The following is a 16,782-nucleotide window of genomic DNA, read 5'->3' as shown; positions in this document are numbered from 1 at the left end:
AGACGATTCTGGTCGAGCTGGTCAAAATATATCTGAAACAGATCAAAAAAAGTTGATCATTTTTAGCCGAGAAAAGCTTAACATCAATATAGGTCGAGAAAATCGAAAAACAAAAACTGTTGATCAAGAGTGGTCCAAACATGCCAACTTATCGCCAAGAAAGTCGAAACATAAGCCGAGTACCTTGACCAGGGCACCGTCTTTAGGAATGACATATATCTCCTCATCAATTATGCATAGCAGAGCGTTTTTAAAGTCGAAGAATGGTTTTTTTTGTCAAAACAATCTCATCGAATCATTATGCTTCCACTGATATGACACGGAGATGAATTTTGGAATCTTTTATCTCCGTTTGAACGCAATTTTAGTGAATTATTCGACAGTGTTAGACTAAGATACACCTGCTGTATAATTGTTCATGTGCTTCTCCCTTTCATTTTATTCACAGTTTTCTAAATGAAAGGCCGATTCAGCTGAAATATTGCAGACAAACACTCTTATTGCTCTGTGAATGAATTCCTTTTTTCATTTTATTTTTTGAATTTTAATGCGGTATTTAAAGGTAAATCAACCTTTCATCTAATATCTAATTTATTCAGAAAACATTTTTCAAAGCGTTTCAATAGACTCCTTTTTGGTAGAAAAGAGACCTAACCAGAAATCAATATACTTGTAAATATTTGATATCTAAATAATTCTAGCAATTGAAATTTTCTGATATTTAATTGCTCATTTGCACAATATTCGGTTGATGTGTATTCCTTCTCAGCTTTTCATTTTTGTTCAAACCATTGAAAGTTGGAAAAACTTTGTATTCGAGTTGTATTATTATTTTTTTATTTTCATAATATATATCATTTTAAAGCTCTTTCAATCGTAAGTCCAACGATTTAAGACAGTTTTTCAAAAAAATTGTCCCGGTGTTGAGAAAAACGGAAAACGGGTTTTGCAATCTTAAAGTTTTTGTTCGATGTCGAGCGAGTGAAGCAAGCGAGCAGGCTTATTATGAAAGGATCAGCCATGAAACTTTTATTGAAGCTCTGAAATTTAATTTTAATCCACTGAAATAAGTTTTCGAAGCCATCTTGGGATTAAAACTTTTAAATTCAAAACATTTTTGCAACTTTTCAAAAAAATTGAAAAAGTATGTTGATTTTTAAATTTATTTGTTCTCGGCATTCGTTTAGATCCTTTTATCACACAACGCACGAAAAACGACACTACCCGCACTGTCAGGAATGGTTTCCGGTCGATTTAAATTGATTTTAAATCGATTTTAAACCGATCCAAATCGATTAACCCTGTACATTTTACGAACTTAAATGGATTTTAAATCAATTTAAATCGATCTTTTTGAAAATTTTAAATCGATTTAAGTGTCTAAAAAATCGATTTAAATCGATTTCGATGGTTTTTCCGACTCACTAAAATCCATCGGAGTCTCACTCAAATCCATCAGAATCTCACTTAAATCCATTTTAAATCAATTTAAATCGATATTTTCGAAAATTTTAAATCAATTTAAGTGTCTAAAAAATCGATTTAAATCGATTTCGATGGATTTTCCGACACACTAAAATCGATTTTTTTGCTAACACGGCCAAAAAAACATACGCTTTAAAAAACTGTTGAAAATTTTTTATTCTCGATTTTTTAAACATAAACACTCTTGCCAGATGTCATAGAATTCATTAAAATTATCCACATAAATCAGGTTTTAAACTCAAAAATTCGCAATAAAATCATAGAAAACCATTGTAAATCAGATTATGGGCAATATCTTGTGTAACAAACCAGAAAAAGGTCAGGTAAAACTAAATTGTGATCTCAATAAGATGCAATAAAGTCATAGAAAAACATGAAAGTAAATCAATTTTTAAGCAACAACTTATGAAACGAATCAAGAAAAGGGTAATTATAGATCAGTTTTTGAACTCAAAATATGCAAAAAAATCATAGAATTTTATCAAAACTTTGGTCTTTTTATTTGGTCTTTTTATGCTACAAAACGCTATGGATGAAAAATGAAAAATGATATGCAAGAAGTAAATGCAATAAAAATTTGAAACTGATAAAACTCGAATGAAAAAAATCGATTTAAATAAGATGTAAAAAAGAAAAAAATTCAGACTGGAAAAATTTAAATAAGATGTAAAAAAGAAAAAAAATTTGACTGGAAAAAATGCATTTAAATTGGTTTAAAATCGATTTGGATCAATTTTTTTAGCTGGGATTTAAGATCAATTTAAGTCGATTTTGAATCGATCCAAATCAATCTTCATCTTTTTTTATTTAATCTTCGTACTTTTTTCATACTAAAATCGATCTAAATTTAATCAACGTACTTTTTTCATACTCAAATCAATCCTAATCCATTTTTGTCAGTGCGGGTAATTTGAAAACAAAAGAATATGAAGAATATCGTCAGAAAAATCTGCGCTACTTCTACAGTAACCGTTTATCCTTGTTTCTATTCGGCTCTGTTGTATTTCAAAATTCATTTTCCCAGAATTTTTTTTTGCCGCGTAAGAAAGTGAGTATATGATATGAAGTGTTACAGCTACTATCTGGTTCTTGTCCCCAGGGCACTGTCTATTTTTTCTTCCTCTAGGATGCGTCTGAATGAAGTCGAATACCCTATCAACCATAGACGTTTTTTTCACTTTTGACTATATTTTTTATTTGAGTGCAAATTGAACCTGTTTACATTTAGTTGATTTGAAAAGTTCATTAGGCTTCAAGTTATTAATTGCATTCATTTTATTTGAAAACTTTTGTTTCACCTGGGTTTTTAAAAATTGTAATTATTGTTTCTGGTAGTTTTTTCAGCTGAATCCTTTGATTTTTTGAAAATCAAAATATACCTGCTAAAGGTTTTTATTCATTTTCCAGGGAAATCGAAGCTAGCCGAGATAAAACGCAGCAGGCAGTGGCCTCATTATATTTCTTATTTCCATTAATTTCCCCAGCTCCCCAAAGCGATCCCTTTAAAAGCGCTCGAAACAGAATCAGGTATATAGAAGATCAATCAAAGCTCTTACAAAATAAGCAGCATTTTCCATTTTCAACTTAAGATGCTTAAATAAAAGCAAGCTGTACTCATGAACTTTTTCGTCCCTAAAAGTGGGACTGAAAGCGTTTACTTTGCATTTTATTGTTTTTAATTTACGACCAATCGTTTGATTTTAAAACAATCTACTAAACGTTAGGAAAAACAATGCCGAATAAAATTACCATTCTTATCAAAAAAATACCCCCTTTCGCTCGGAATAAATTATTTGTTTCATTGCAGCTCTAAATCTAAATTTCTATAGTCACATCAGCTGAATTTTAAACAGGCCTAATTACTCCAAAATAGCCAAGAAAGGTAAGATTATAGCTTTGCCTGGATAGATTCTCAAGTTAAAAACATTTGGTCGTATACAGAAGCAGAAGTAAAATATTTCTCAAGGGGGACTTTAAAAATATCAATTAGAACACTAAAAAGAACAGATTTTAACAAAATGTTTTGTATTGAAGGGCAAATTTCAACGAAAAAGGAAGAAAGCATTTTTTGGCTTTTCTTGGATGTTCTTGACAACGTCGTGCCTTTTTTGGTGTGCGCTCCTCCCCCTTTTCTAGACTGTTTTGATGCCGAAAGCTCCTATACAAAAAATTAAGGTCTACTTGAGTAAAATGGATGTTGTAAAATTGAACCAAACACGGTACCGATTGGGCGGTGAATTTGTCCAATTTCTGAGGGAAAGAACGTCCGGCTCGATCTGTCCCAAATGATATCTCTTTCATTCCGAAGAAAAAATTCTCTCATATTAATATAAATTCTCTCATTTTAGATTTTTCTTTTTCCATCTTCTTTCATTTTGCAACGCATGAAGTCAGTTTAAACAGAAAAAATCACATTGAAAAAAAATCAAGTGATAAAAAATGCTCTCAAGTCTAGGAAATTCATTGAAATTTATTGTTCAGCAAAGCTAGCAAACAAACATCACATCCATAAGACATTGGTAAGTAGCGAACACTTGCTCGGCTTAACTCTGCTCTGCTGCTCTTAGGTACGTTTGGTAAGAGCATCGAGCTAAAGGTGATTTGTTTCAGGAACGTTAGCAATAGATTTATTCCATAGAAGCTGTTTGCTACTTCAAACAGTTCAGTGAATTTTATATACCTCGTAAATAATTTTTCCAACCAATTATTGTGAAAATTAATTAATTTTGCGTTTAAGTAGTTTGCGAAACTGAACACCAAATAGAACAAGATTTATCGTATCCGGGCAAAAACCTGAATATCCCGACTGCATTTTTAGGTCTATGGAGCAGTGTTCGCCTAAAAAAATTTCTTAAGATTTTGTATCAACCCCACACAAGCCAAATTAAATCAAAGTGATAGAGTTTGCTCCTATTAACGTATCAATCATCACAAATAGCCTAGCTCATTTGGAAAAAGTTCAAGCTTTAATTGTCCCAATTTCGCCAAGTTGGCAATCGTTGAACCCCCATATTTTTACACAAAATAATCACAGGTAAAATATATATATTTTTAAGTTTAGGCTGAAGACAACAATAGTTTCGACTGATATTTAAAAAATTCCGTCAAAAATGGCTGGTTAAGAAAACTCGAACTCTGTCTGCAGAAAAACACAAGCGCGAGCACAAATAGTCCGTGACTTTCTTCGGAAGTCGGAAACAAAAGTTTGATTCTATATAAGGGCGAATGGTCGAATTACACTTAGAGGCCCATTAAAACGATTTTGATTGAAAATAATCCTGAAAGAAAAAAAAGTTTTTATTTTTCACTTTTTTTTTCAACTTTATTGTCCACATGGAAAAGTACAAAAGGACGTATTTAGCGTATCGTATTTTAACAATAAAACAAAATGATTACCACATATCAATTTGAAGAGATTTAGTCTGCCGCTTACGCGTGGTGTAAGAATACAAAACATCGCGCGTTAATTATTTCATATTGGCCAACTTAATAATTGTCAAACCTCCATAAAAATACAAAAATAATCACTGGTAAACCTTTTTGACATATGAGCACCAGGCATCATTGTTTTTTTTTCAAATCACAGACAAAATTTCCGTCAAAAACGTAAATTGAAAAACTGAACAATGACTGAATAGAAAAATCAACCCCAAGCATAAAAGCTACTCGCTTTCTTTGAAAGTCCGAACAATAGGTGCTGGTATATCATTGCTACGCCTTGACTGCTCCGACTTTGAAATTTCATTTAGTTTTAAAAATTAAGTCGTGATATCAACAATTAGCTTGCCATATTTCAGATTGAAACAATTTTGTTAGCGCGATAATAACTTGTGTTACGCTTACAGCATCATAAACAAAGTGTTAAAAAATTCAAATTTGTTGATATTTTCTTGTTTTTTTGCAGGTTTTGTAGTTGATGCAATCTGTGCTTCTCGTACACCAGCTGGGTATTCAAATTCTATATGAACGAACTTTTGACGCTAGAAAGAGCATGAATTTAAAAAACAGGCTATCATAGTTAAATCAGATTTCTATATTTCTTGTAAAACAAATCCATCAATACATTACAGAAAAAATAAATAATGCACAAAACTATATTAGAAAAAAAACTAGCTGCAATTTTTTCCAGCGTGATTCGGGATGCAATGTAAAAAAAGTAAGTCCAATGTCAATAAACTACAATTTTTTTGAAATTATTGCCATTTTTACTAGCGCCAATTCTCAGGGCCATTAGCAATTATCAATGCCAATTCTAACAGCAAAAAGTCAAAGGTATCAGCAACTGCTGGTTTCTTAATCTTAAATTAACGCTCATTTTCGCCTCCGAAAGTTGTTTTTGGATTTTATTGAACCTGATACAAAGTATGAGTCGCTTTTTGAAAGTTTTTTTGAGCCACTGACCGCTCTTGTAAAATGTTCTTCTTTGAAAAATTAAATCTAAAAAGCAATCTTGAAAAATAAAATCTAAATTTGGAAAACAAAAGCAATCTTGAGGATGGTATAAATTCTCTTGAACCTCGTTCCATTTAATGATTCACGGGCCATTGTATTAGGATGAGCGAGGCTTCCATCCATATAATGAGAGCAGTGGACGTTTCTGGATCAAAGAAAGGTGGATATTCAAGCAACGGATTGTTTATTTCCAACTGAATAGTTCGCTGCTTTATTTTCTTTTTCTGGCTGAACAATGAGCGTATCGATATTTTTTGTCCGTGCCATCATCAAATTTTACATTCTGTGACAATTTCCTCGTCAACTCAACATTTAGTATTCAATTTTTTTCCATCCATTCGCTTAATTACAAAATACTTTTAACGTATATGCTTTTAGATCATTTTTAAAAAATTACTTTTATATTTGGTTGAAAATTGTTGTTGATGTATCAAATTTTCTACTGTGCAAAAATAAATAGGTAATATATGAAAAAGTAGCACCACTGAATACACAATCCGTCCTAATCACACATTAATAACATCATAAATATATCCGCAACTTTCCCCTTCTTGCATTTTTTCGTTTTTCCAACAACTCGAATATTCTCTTTTGTCATTGCGTTGAAAGGGGAAGGAGTCATTTGGATGGGAAAAGAGGTAATATAAACATTGCATTGGGAAATGGTATTATTTAGACATTTAGTTGCTTCAATTTCTCAGGTTGCCCACAGAAAGTATTTGTTCAAATGCTGTCTATTTTTTCTCTTTTAAAAGACATTTTCTACTATCGTATTTCTTAACAAGTGATCAACTACATTGCTTTTTAACTCCGAGTCTCAATCAGAACTTTTTTCATTTCTTTTTAGTCTCGTTTTGGTAATTGATCGGTAAGTTGTTGTTTTCCTTTCAAATACCTTCAAAACTGAAAATTGACACAGAAGCTTTTTTCTATTTTTGCAGGATGAAGTTGAAAGCTTCACTGAGGCAAAATCGATGCTGCAGTGCCGCTCTTTCAGTTTTTCATTAGCAGATTCACGTTAGCTATGAAGTAGGAGTATATCGATTATAAGGAAAAGCTGCAGATTTTTTTCAAATGGGTGAAATAAAACAATAACACTTTTTCTAATCATAACTGGACCATAGGTTGATAATTCCTCGGTTTGCCTAGTAATAGTGTTGATAAGTAATCTAAAAATAAAAATAAGTTGTTCGCCACTCATTGCAAAATCTATTCTTTACGGAAACAGACACATAAAAACAAATAAAAAATGGCAAGCTACGAGGTCGAAAAAGAGATAAATGTTGATAACTGCCATTCAACATGTTTAGTTTTACCATACCAGTTGACACGGATGACACGGAACGAATTACATTCCATCAGTTTATTACCTTCGTCAAATGATAATTCAACGATAATTCACATTATCTCTGATTATATCGACAAATTTACAACGCTTATATGAGACTTTGTTGGTGACATATCAAAATTCGTAGCCTGATTTTTGGGACAAGCAAATGGTATGTTTGATTTTTATCGAAGCGTAATAACTGCAATTCAATAATTTGACAACCTTTCAGCAAATAAATCATCTGATAGCGATTGTATCAATGCTCGAAAATTTAGCTCGATTTTTTTCATTACATTTCCGTTTCCATTTTCATCATTTGAACTCCAAATACGAAATTAAACGCCAATTATTGTTTCTGACTCTTATTTCCTTCTGTTAGAAACAGCGAAATTTTTTCCTGTTCTACTTTTCTTCAAAAATAAAAAAATGGATTCATTAAGAACTGAAGCCTCAATACCCTCCCCTTAAAAACCGACCAGCTCAATTCTCAATTTTTCAAAAAAAACTATTGTTACTATTTTGAGAAAAAATAAAGAGTTGAAGCTGACGGCGTGATGATAAAAGAAAAAGTTTTCAACAGCTTTGTGATTTACTATAAATACCAAAAATTGACATTTAAGACTTAATTTGGTCAATTTTTTCAGCTTGATTCATTTGAGGTTATCAAACCAACAACTGTTTTTATCGTCTCTACCGCTTTACCTGGCTTTTATCTCAATTGGTTTCAAACCTTTTGCCAGAAGGAACAAGAACTTTGAATTTCTTTGACGCTTGTTTTTATTTTCACTGAAGCAGCTCACTACTGTTTTAGTTTCTGCACACTGATTAGCCATATCGACTTTTCTATCTACCTTCAAATAATTCATAGATTGGACTTGTAGTTGTTTTCTCTCTCGTTGAAATGGCGTTGTCGCTTCAAAGTAAGCACAATAGGCTGATGCGTCCCGGGCGCCGTACTAACGTGTGGGATGTTTTTACCTGCTGCTTTCCTCACAGTCACGACCCCCTAGAGTTTGGGGGTGACAATGACACGGGCTACGAAGGGTCCCAAGACCTGGTGCCCCACCCTCACCCAATCAAACTGGGACCCTCGAAGCTCATTAGACGAGCAAGTGACACATCACCTTCCAAGAAATCAGGAGTAAGTAGATTGTTTTTGTTACACCACCAAACCACCAAGGGCCAAGAAACAGGGGATATATCTAACGGGGAGGATTCAAGCGAACGCTTATGATGATGCCGGCTGGCACCTGATTTCAATTTGATCTTTCATTTTCACTTTTAAGTAAGTTTGAGCTCCTTTGCTACATTAAAAGTGAGTTGCGCTCTCATATAACGAAAAGTGTTATTGTCGAGAGCAAACTAAGCATGACTTTCATTTTCAAACAAAAATGGATCCTAAATTTCATATATCCCGGAGGAATAAAGTAAAGTCCTTGTGATCTATCTTTTGTTTTTGGGTGACTTTTTTATATTCTTTTTGCTCTAAACAGTCTTTTGAATTGAAAGCGCTGTAAAGTGATATTTACTTTTCTATCAAGCTCGAAACAAGAAATAAAATTGATACCATGGTACAAAGGTAAAAATTGATACCTAGTTTTGTTGCGTTTTCATGAGTGCGATAAATTTTCTAAGCTGTTTTTTGTCCTTTTTTGTTCAAAATTATTTGCAGCTTTTATTTTTTACGCACTACCAATTTATTGTAAATGATCTGAGCTAAATTTTCAAGGTTCTTTTGACGCGTAGTTGGCAAATAGATTATTTAATCAATCGAGGAAAGCCGCCAATTTGAAAAAAAAGTGACCAGACAAAGCACATTTTATAGTAAATTTGTTACAAGACTTTCACTTAACACCCCTGAAAATTTAAAAAATTGAAAACATATAATTGTTATATCGTTTTAAGAGGCGGAGATAATTTAATACTGTTTTTAAAAAAGTATGCTGATTTTAACTTTCTAGGCCTAGTGAGTTTGTGTAATGTAATAGATCTGTGCTATCCCGAAATCACCTCTCAGATTTTTCATGATAATCCTCTGACATCTTACAAAAACAGGCTCAAGGAATGTTACAAGATAACGATTTTTTATAAACAAGTTTCCTTCAAAAGTTTTTTCGATAAATTAGTTTTTATTACTTTGCTCAAAGTTTTCTCATAATCAATTTAAAATTTATCCACTGTCACAATGAACCAAAAAAGAAATTCGTATGCAAATTAAACTGTTTGCCACATGAATTTACTGAATAACCATTCAAAAAAATCCTGAGATATTTTCTGATTTCTAGTTTTTTTTTGTAAACATCTTTCTGAACCCTACACCAAGTTATAAGACAATAATATGTTACCGCATTAAATGTAAAAAATTTGGCCCCTAAAATTACAAAAATTATAAAATAAAAATTAAGAAAACAAGGATAACCTGTCATTTTTCAAGAAGCACATGATACTCCGACCACATTCTAAAAAAACAGTCTTTCGTTTCTGTCAAGTTAGCGTCGTTTTTTTTTGTGCGCAGTGGCGCGGTGTGATGAGATAACTACGAAAACGCGTTTTTTCAGCTATTGCAAGACTGCTCAGACTAAAATTTAAAAAAACTTTAAAAATATTTTTCTCGATCCTGGGACAACTTTTAAAAAAAATTTAATGTCGTTCGAATCACTGCTAAATGGCTAAATATGATAAATCTCTTGACCCATTCCTATTGTGATTTGTGATACCCAATTTTTTGCGGGAACCAAAAAAAAAGAAAAAACTTACAACACACCCGAAGACAATGTTTCTCCCCATTTTCAATGGTCGGAAGAACAAGACTGCTCGTATCAGGTTGAAGCGCTGATTTTAAGATCCCGATGAAATTTTTTACCTTTATTGGAAACTTGTTTCAAACACTTTTGGGCAACATTTAGATTAAAGAGCACTCAAATTAATGCAATCCGTGTGCTGAAAAGAATAATATTGCTTTACTTTAGTACAAAATGCTAGAATGGATACCCTTCTTCATTTTTGTCAATCTATTCTTTGTGGAATTAAAAGTTCATTCACACTCACTTCGATTGAGTAAGACTTGAGGGTTTTTTAATTTAAAAGCAACAAGCATTTTTATTAAATGATACATACAGTTTCGACTTCAAGCTTTTTCTCCAGTCTATTTGTTAAAACAAAAAAAAAGTGAAAAAAACTTTAGCTGACGCAACTGTCTGTTGTTTAATTTCTCTTTTTTAGTTCTTTTTTTTTCGTTTAATTGAACTCCATGCACCTTAATTGAACCCAATGGCTTATTTCCTTTCTCACGCTTTTAGTGAAATCCATTTGAAAAGAGCCTTCGGGTGACGTGTAGTGTGAAGGACTCAAAAGCCCTTGCCAATTTATGAGAACCACATGACAGGTGTTAGTTGGATTAAAATTATTTGTTTTCTTTTCAGAGAAAACTGAAAGACATCATTATATTTCACGATGGGACTCCACTGAAAGGGCTTTTTCAAATTTCAAATTGCTTTAGTCGCACTGGATGGCTTTTATGTCACATTTTGCTCAAAAAACAACAAAGAATAAGAAAGCAATTACATTTTAGATCCTGAAAAAAAACACGACCAGAAAATATGCTCAATTATTCCGTCGAAATCTGCATAAAATTTGATAATCGCTCCAAAGTGTTGATTTAGAGAGGTTTGACTGCTTATTTGAGATGGATTATTGAGCAAAAACAGCAACGTTTTTTGCTAAGACTTTCCAAAGAGCAAAAAAATTGACCAAAAGAAACCGGTTTTAAACCTGACCAATTTTTTTTCTTTTGTTTGGCAATTTAATTTTTCGAGTTGCGTCGAAACCCTAAACTGACAATTTGAACAAAAAAAAGGATCTTGTTAACTATTTCTAACCCACTATGACCTTGTAACGAATCCCCCTTCCCCCTGTAAAGAATTAATTGAACAGTTGAGCGTATACGAGTTTTATACCTTGTTAACTATCTCCCCCCTCCCCCCTAGCAAAAAGGGGGGGCATAGTTAACAAGATCCCAAAAAAGCACCTTTTTTGGCATAGTAGAATGTTTTGCAAGCACATTTTAGAAAAATTCAGGTTTTTTCTGCCAAAATTAGATGCCGCTAACTGGAAACAAAGGGGAAATTAAAAAATGTGATCCTTGCGAAAAGTTTTGCAATTTAAACTGAAGTTGTTATAAAGGACGGAGATGAACAATAGTTACACTAATTGCTTGCATCTTCATCAAGAATATTAATATTGTTTAAGTATGTATAGCTTGTGTTGATCCATTTCATTGGGGATAAATGATTAGATCCTTGTTGTTTTTAGTCAACGCCAATACTAGCTCGACGCAATTCAAATTACAGTAACTGTCTAGAACCGCAGAAAGCTTCGGCCAACAATAATCTTCCCAAGAGTTCCTCCAAAGTAGACACCCCGAATGGCGATGTCGCTCAACTGTCGGTGTGTACGACAGGCCAGTCGGAAAACGACTCGTTTCTCAATTCATTTTCAGACTTTATGAACAAAATGTCAAAACCGAAAGACTATTGCGGTGAAATAAACTTCTCGCTGTACTACAACGATTCTTTTCAGTACTTGAGAATATATCTGTTCTGTGCTAAAAACCTTCTACCCATGGACTCAAGTGGCTTTAGTGACCCTTATGTAATAATGAAACTGATTCCAGACAAGAAAAGGAGGCACAAAAGTTCAGTAAGGTTCAAAACTCTCAATCCTAAGTGGGAGGAGGAGTTTTACTTTAGGAGTCTAGACTATCAGAGGATGTTTGGATCTGTGCTTCGATTGACTGTCATGGACTATGATAGAATGTCACCGGACGATCCCATTGGTGAGAATCTTCAATTTGTTCTGTTAGCGGAAGAACTAAAAAAAATTATCCACATCTAACGCAAAGATAGCCAGTTGCTGCGCAAGTAGGTCCAAATGTTCCCAAAACGACGATTTAGAGAACTAAAAAATAAAGCAAAAACTGAATATGATTTAAGAAACTGTAAAAAAGAGAGATGGTAAGAGCTTACTGACGTAGAACTAGAAGTGGAGTAAAATGGGAGTCCCGTCAAATTTTATGTAGTTCAGTCTCAAAAATTGAAAAGGTTGCACCAATTTTTCTCGACACTGCGAAAACTTTCAGACCTAAATCATCGCTCGACTCAAAGCAGAGGTGGACCTAAGATTTTCTTATGATGGTCATGTTTTAAAGGGTGCTGTCCCAAAACTTTAAAACGAAAAAAGAACCTATCTTGCAGTTTTAGCATAATATAAAGGTTTTGGCGCTGAAGTGTTTTAATACAGCACCTTTTCAATAGTACCTACGATACCTACGCCTTAGTTTTTTTCTCAGTTTACGAGAATGTTCGTAACAATAGTTTTAACTTAATTTCACTTCCAGACTGACGTGGAAGATTTAATAGTTAGTTCCGTTACCTTACTAGCAATATTTCAAAATACAGAGCTGTGGTACAGATCAAACATTGACAACTCTGATTCATCTTTGTTCATAGATTCAAACTTTACTAATTTCTTATTATTGGATTGAAAACAAAACGTCATTGATTCAAGGTAAAAACAGAGACGGCACTTACAAATATTGTTCCGACTTTCGAAGAAAAAGACGGAGTATTTGTGCTTGGGGACGTTTTTTTCCTTCAGACAAATTTTGATTTCTTAACAAGGAGTTATTGTTGTCCTGAGCTCAAACTTGAAAAGTTATTTTACCTGTCATCATTTTTCGTTTAATTACGAGAGTTTAAAGATTGCCAATAAGGCTAGATTGGGATAATAAACGCGCAATAACTTTCGCGCTGTTAAGGCGTTAATGGAAATTTAATCGCTCGTGGAAACAGTTTCAACTTGGTTGAAGCAGGCAGTGGTGGATCTAGGGTTTTCTCGAAGCGGGCGGATTTTCAAAAAAATTTCGATAAAAGTGTCGACCTTCATTTTTTTAGGTCGAACAAATTGTTTTTCCGAGCTCTTACAAAGCACTAGAAAGACCCTGTTTTGGCCAAAATTTCTGCGCCCTAAGCAAAATTTTGAGGCGTTTTAGTCACTTTTTGGAAAATTTTGACCTAAAAATTGCAGTTTTTGGGGCGCTCTCTCCCCTCAAAGTTAGTATACATTGGCGCAAAAGGTGCCTTTAAAATTTTTAGTGTCACTCATCAAAAATGGATATCTTAACAAAGTATAAAAGTGGGACCCTATAGTTTGGCAGGGGGTCGAATCCTTGAGGTAAAGAGCGTCTTCCCCCGCCCCTTCTAAATCCGCCCCTGGAAGCAGGCTATTTTTCATGATTGCTACTAGGAGCGAAGTGTATCATTTTGTACTTAAAATGGCGTATGGGGAATTTGAAAAAATGAGTTTTTTTTAACTGACAAATTCATCAATTTTTTAATGCAACATTCAGGCAGTGGAACATTCAGGGCTTCGCCCCGATACGAGCAGTCTTGTTGACTTTTTTCGAATATACCTCTATGATACAGTTATACACTTCTTAATTTTGAAAAAATTGTATTCAATATTCCATGAGCATAGCAGATATGGTAGAGAAAACAAGTATAATTTGGGATAGCGATAGTTAAAGGGTTCAACTCTGGAATCTAGTTTTGCGTAATTGGTTAAGAAAAAAATTATCTCTAAACTTTGCAAATGAGAAGTATCCGAAAAAAGCGCAGGTACAGTACTGAATCAGAACTGGAACGTCATTGCTGTTAATTTTCTGCATTTGTCTCTGATCAAAGCTAAAATTTCACTTGCATAGTAATGTTATGATTTTTTAGAGTCTGCAGTTGCGCTACTTGAACTATGCTTAAATCCACTGGAAGACTAATCCGGGTTCTGTCAAATTTTCGAATGTTTAAGCTATCAAAGATAGTTTAATAGAAATATACTGGCTGTATTTTTTTCTGGCAGTTACAAAATTATAAAAACAAAAAATTGGTCATCACTTATTGCTATTGCTTTGAAATATTCTTTCAAAATTTTGCTTTTCATTGTTTTTTGTTTTCCGTTAAAGGGGGTTCATTTGTATAATAATGTGCTATAACCAGTCGAAAATAGCTAAAGTTACATCAAATCAGAGCAGAGAAGGATAACAACCTCGCTCTTTTAATCATTAGTCTCTCGGTTTCCAACTCTCTCGGTTTAAAAAGTGTACCTCTTTTGACCAATTCTTCCTGACACTGAGATAGCATGTTTGAGTTATTTTGGAAATCAAATCACGCCAACAAGGTTTTCTTGTGATACAACACTTGATTTTCTAATGAGTTTTTTTTGTTGCACGGAAATTCATGCAGAAACAATTATTTTTTGCATTTCATCAAGTTATACACCGTTTTCTGTGTTATTACTGGAGGTGTAACATTAAGCTCCAAAAAGATAAAAATAGCTAAATCAAGTATAAAACAGTGCCAGTGAACATCAGTCTGAAAATCAGATGAAATTTTGTCCATTTTTAGAAAATCGAATTTATATCTTAATTTGGACACTTTATGTTCTTTTTAGAATCATAATCACGATGAGCGGAAAAGAACTCTCTAATATGATACCACTATTGACCGCGCCTACATGCTTCTTGCGAGGTTGCAAAAATTGCCAAAAAATAAAACCACTCGAAGCCATAGTAGTTTCGCCCCACTCTTTCTAGACTCACAGTAACAGAAATTTTAAGACTATTTGATCGGAACAAAAAGTTGCAAAATATTTGATGAATGTGATTTTAGGTGAGATAGAAGTAGATTTGCACACACTGCAGAGGAATGAAGTGGTGAAGCTGAGCACTCCTCTGAGTAAGTCGTGCAGGAAGAAGAACCTCAGAGGCGAGATCCAACTCACTCTCCTATTTAACCCAGTCGGAAAGATACTCCGGGTCACTGTCAACCAGGTAAGAAAACATCAGCTGCATTTTTTTGAGTTTGATCATCACAAAAACTGTAACCCGATGTTTATCTTAAATTGATTTCGGAAAGACAGTTTTTGTTTGTTTTTCATGAAACTAATCACGGTTTAAGTACTTATGATTTTAACGACGAAGCCAAGAAAAACTCCAGATCAGATTTTAGCAATTTCTGAGAGAGCATATGAAAAAGCTAACAACTTTTTATTATGGCTCTCAACGTGTTTGAGGCCGAAAACCAACAGCCCTACCGGTTGAATTAGCATCCCAAATTTCATCCAAAGATTAAGCTGCTACAGTAACGCTATTTTCTGTCTGTCTGAGTATCAGATTGATCCAAATTGAGAGCCTGTGTAACTTAACTTTAATTTGCTAAATTTAATGCTTACTCAATAAAACTCACAATAATTCAATAACCCGCTGCTTTGATCTACGTCCTTAACGAAGCTTAGGTTCCACGACTACACACCGACAGCAACGATGAACAGAATGCCGAAACACTGTCTGCTTGCGGTTAGTAAACCTCAACTGGAACAACAGCGACAACACCCATTGTAATTTAGTTTTTCTAATCACAATATGCGACAGGTTGGGTCGTAGCACTTGGTGGCAAGTCAGAAATGGAACATACCAACCACAAAATCCGAACAACTATTACTACCCGGGATGACCAAAAACACTAGTCATACAATTTCCATATATGGAACAATGCTAGTCATACACTTTCCATACAATTCCATACGTACAGAAAATTGCATGAAAGGTCTATGATTAGTATTTTTTCATATATGGAAATTGTATGACTAGCATTTTTCCATAAACCAAAAATATTGATTTTTTACATTGTAATTTCTTAAAAATTTTTGATTGTGTTCGTAACCGAACACAAATGTAATAAACCTTGATTACTCAAAAGTGGTAACCAACGGTTTGGCCGTCTCGCATTAAAAATGCGTTGGAAACAGCCTGATATGTGTTACTACTGTCTCAGACAAATAATATAACGAAAGTAATGAACTTTTAAATTTTGGCAATAATTTTCAAAGATGATTATTTCTAAAATTTGAATTTTTAAATTACCAGACATTGATCAAGGCATATAAAAACATGTCATACAAAAGAAATAGGAGTTGTAAGCGTTTTTGAAAAAAGTTATGAAGAGAAAAGGAAAAAAATCCAATATTAGTATATCCAGGACTACGTTATACACACAAAAAATTAAATTTTGCATGCAAAATTTTTTTTTCCAAAAAATGTTTGTTTGAATACGAAATCAATTTGCAGTTGAAAAAAAACAATAGAAATTGTATGACTAGTGTTTTTTTTCAGAGAACTAAAATAAAAAAAGTCAAAGTTTTCAGTCGTAGCAGCCCAAAAAACGCTTAAATGTTTTGCCAGCAGTTGAATTGATTGTTCAAAGCTTTTTTTTCACAAAAAAAAAATTTAAGAAAATTCTAATCATACAATTTCCATATATGGAAATTGTATGGCTAGCATTTTTTTTTCAAACCATTTTTTTCCTTTTTTATGAAGAGATACCAATTTCGATACCAAAACAACTACAAAATACCTTTGAAATTCGATTAAACTGATTTTGCAAAAATGTATGAAATTTGTATGA

At 33.3% G+C, this 16,782-nt stretch overlaps 1 protein-coding gene across 8 annotated transcripts in view; it reads left to right on the top strand.

Annotated features, from left to right (window-relative positions):
* The first annotated feature begins 348 nt into the window (after positions 1-348).
* LOC134844562 (synaptotagmin-7-like) overlaps positions 349-16,782 on the top strand; it is a 37,088-nt gene continuing 20,654 nt past the window's right edge. The window contains exons 1-4 of one of the 8 annotated variants that reach the window (XM_063861290.1): positions 349-562; positions 7,248-8,408; positions 11,579-12,101; positions 14,989-15,149. In XM_063861290.1, the coding sequence (XP_063717360.1) occupies positions 8,169-8,408; positions 11,579-12,101; positions 14,989-15,149 (924 nt within the window). In that variant the 5' untranslated portion in view covers positions 349-562; positions 7,248-8,168. The other 7 variants (XM_063861291.1, XM_063861293.1, XM_063861297.1 and 4 more) reach the window with 7 other exon arrangements.

The sequence above is a fragment of the Symsagittifera roscoffensis genome, chromosome 4 (assembly GCF_963678635.1).
Source record: "Symsagittifera roscoffensis chromosome 4, txSymRosc1.1, whole genome shotgun sequence".
NCBI lineage: Eukaryota > Metazoa > Xenacoelomorpha > Acoela > Convolutidae > Symsagittifera > Symsagittifera roscoffensis.
The sequence above is the reverse complement of the archived record's forward strand: the minus strand, read 5'-3'. Positions and strand labels throughout refer to the sequence as shown.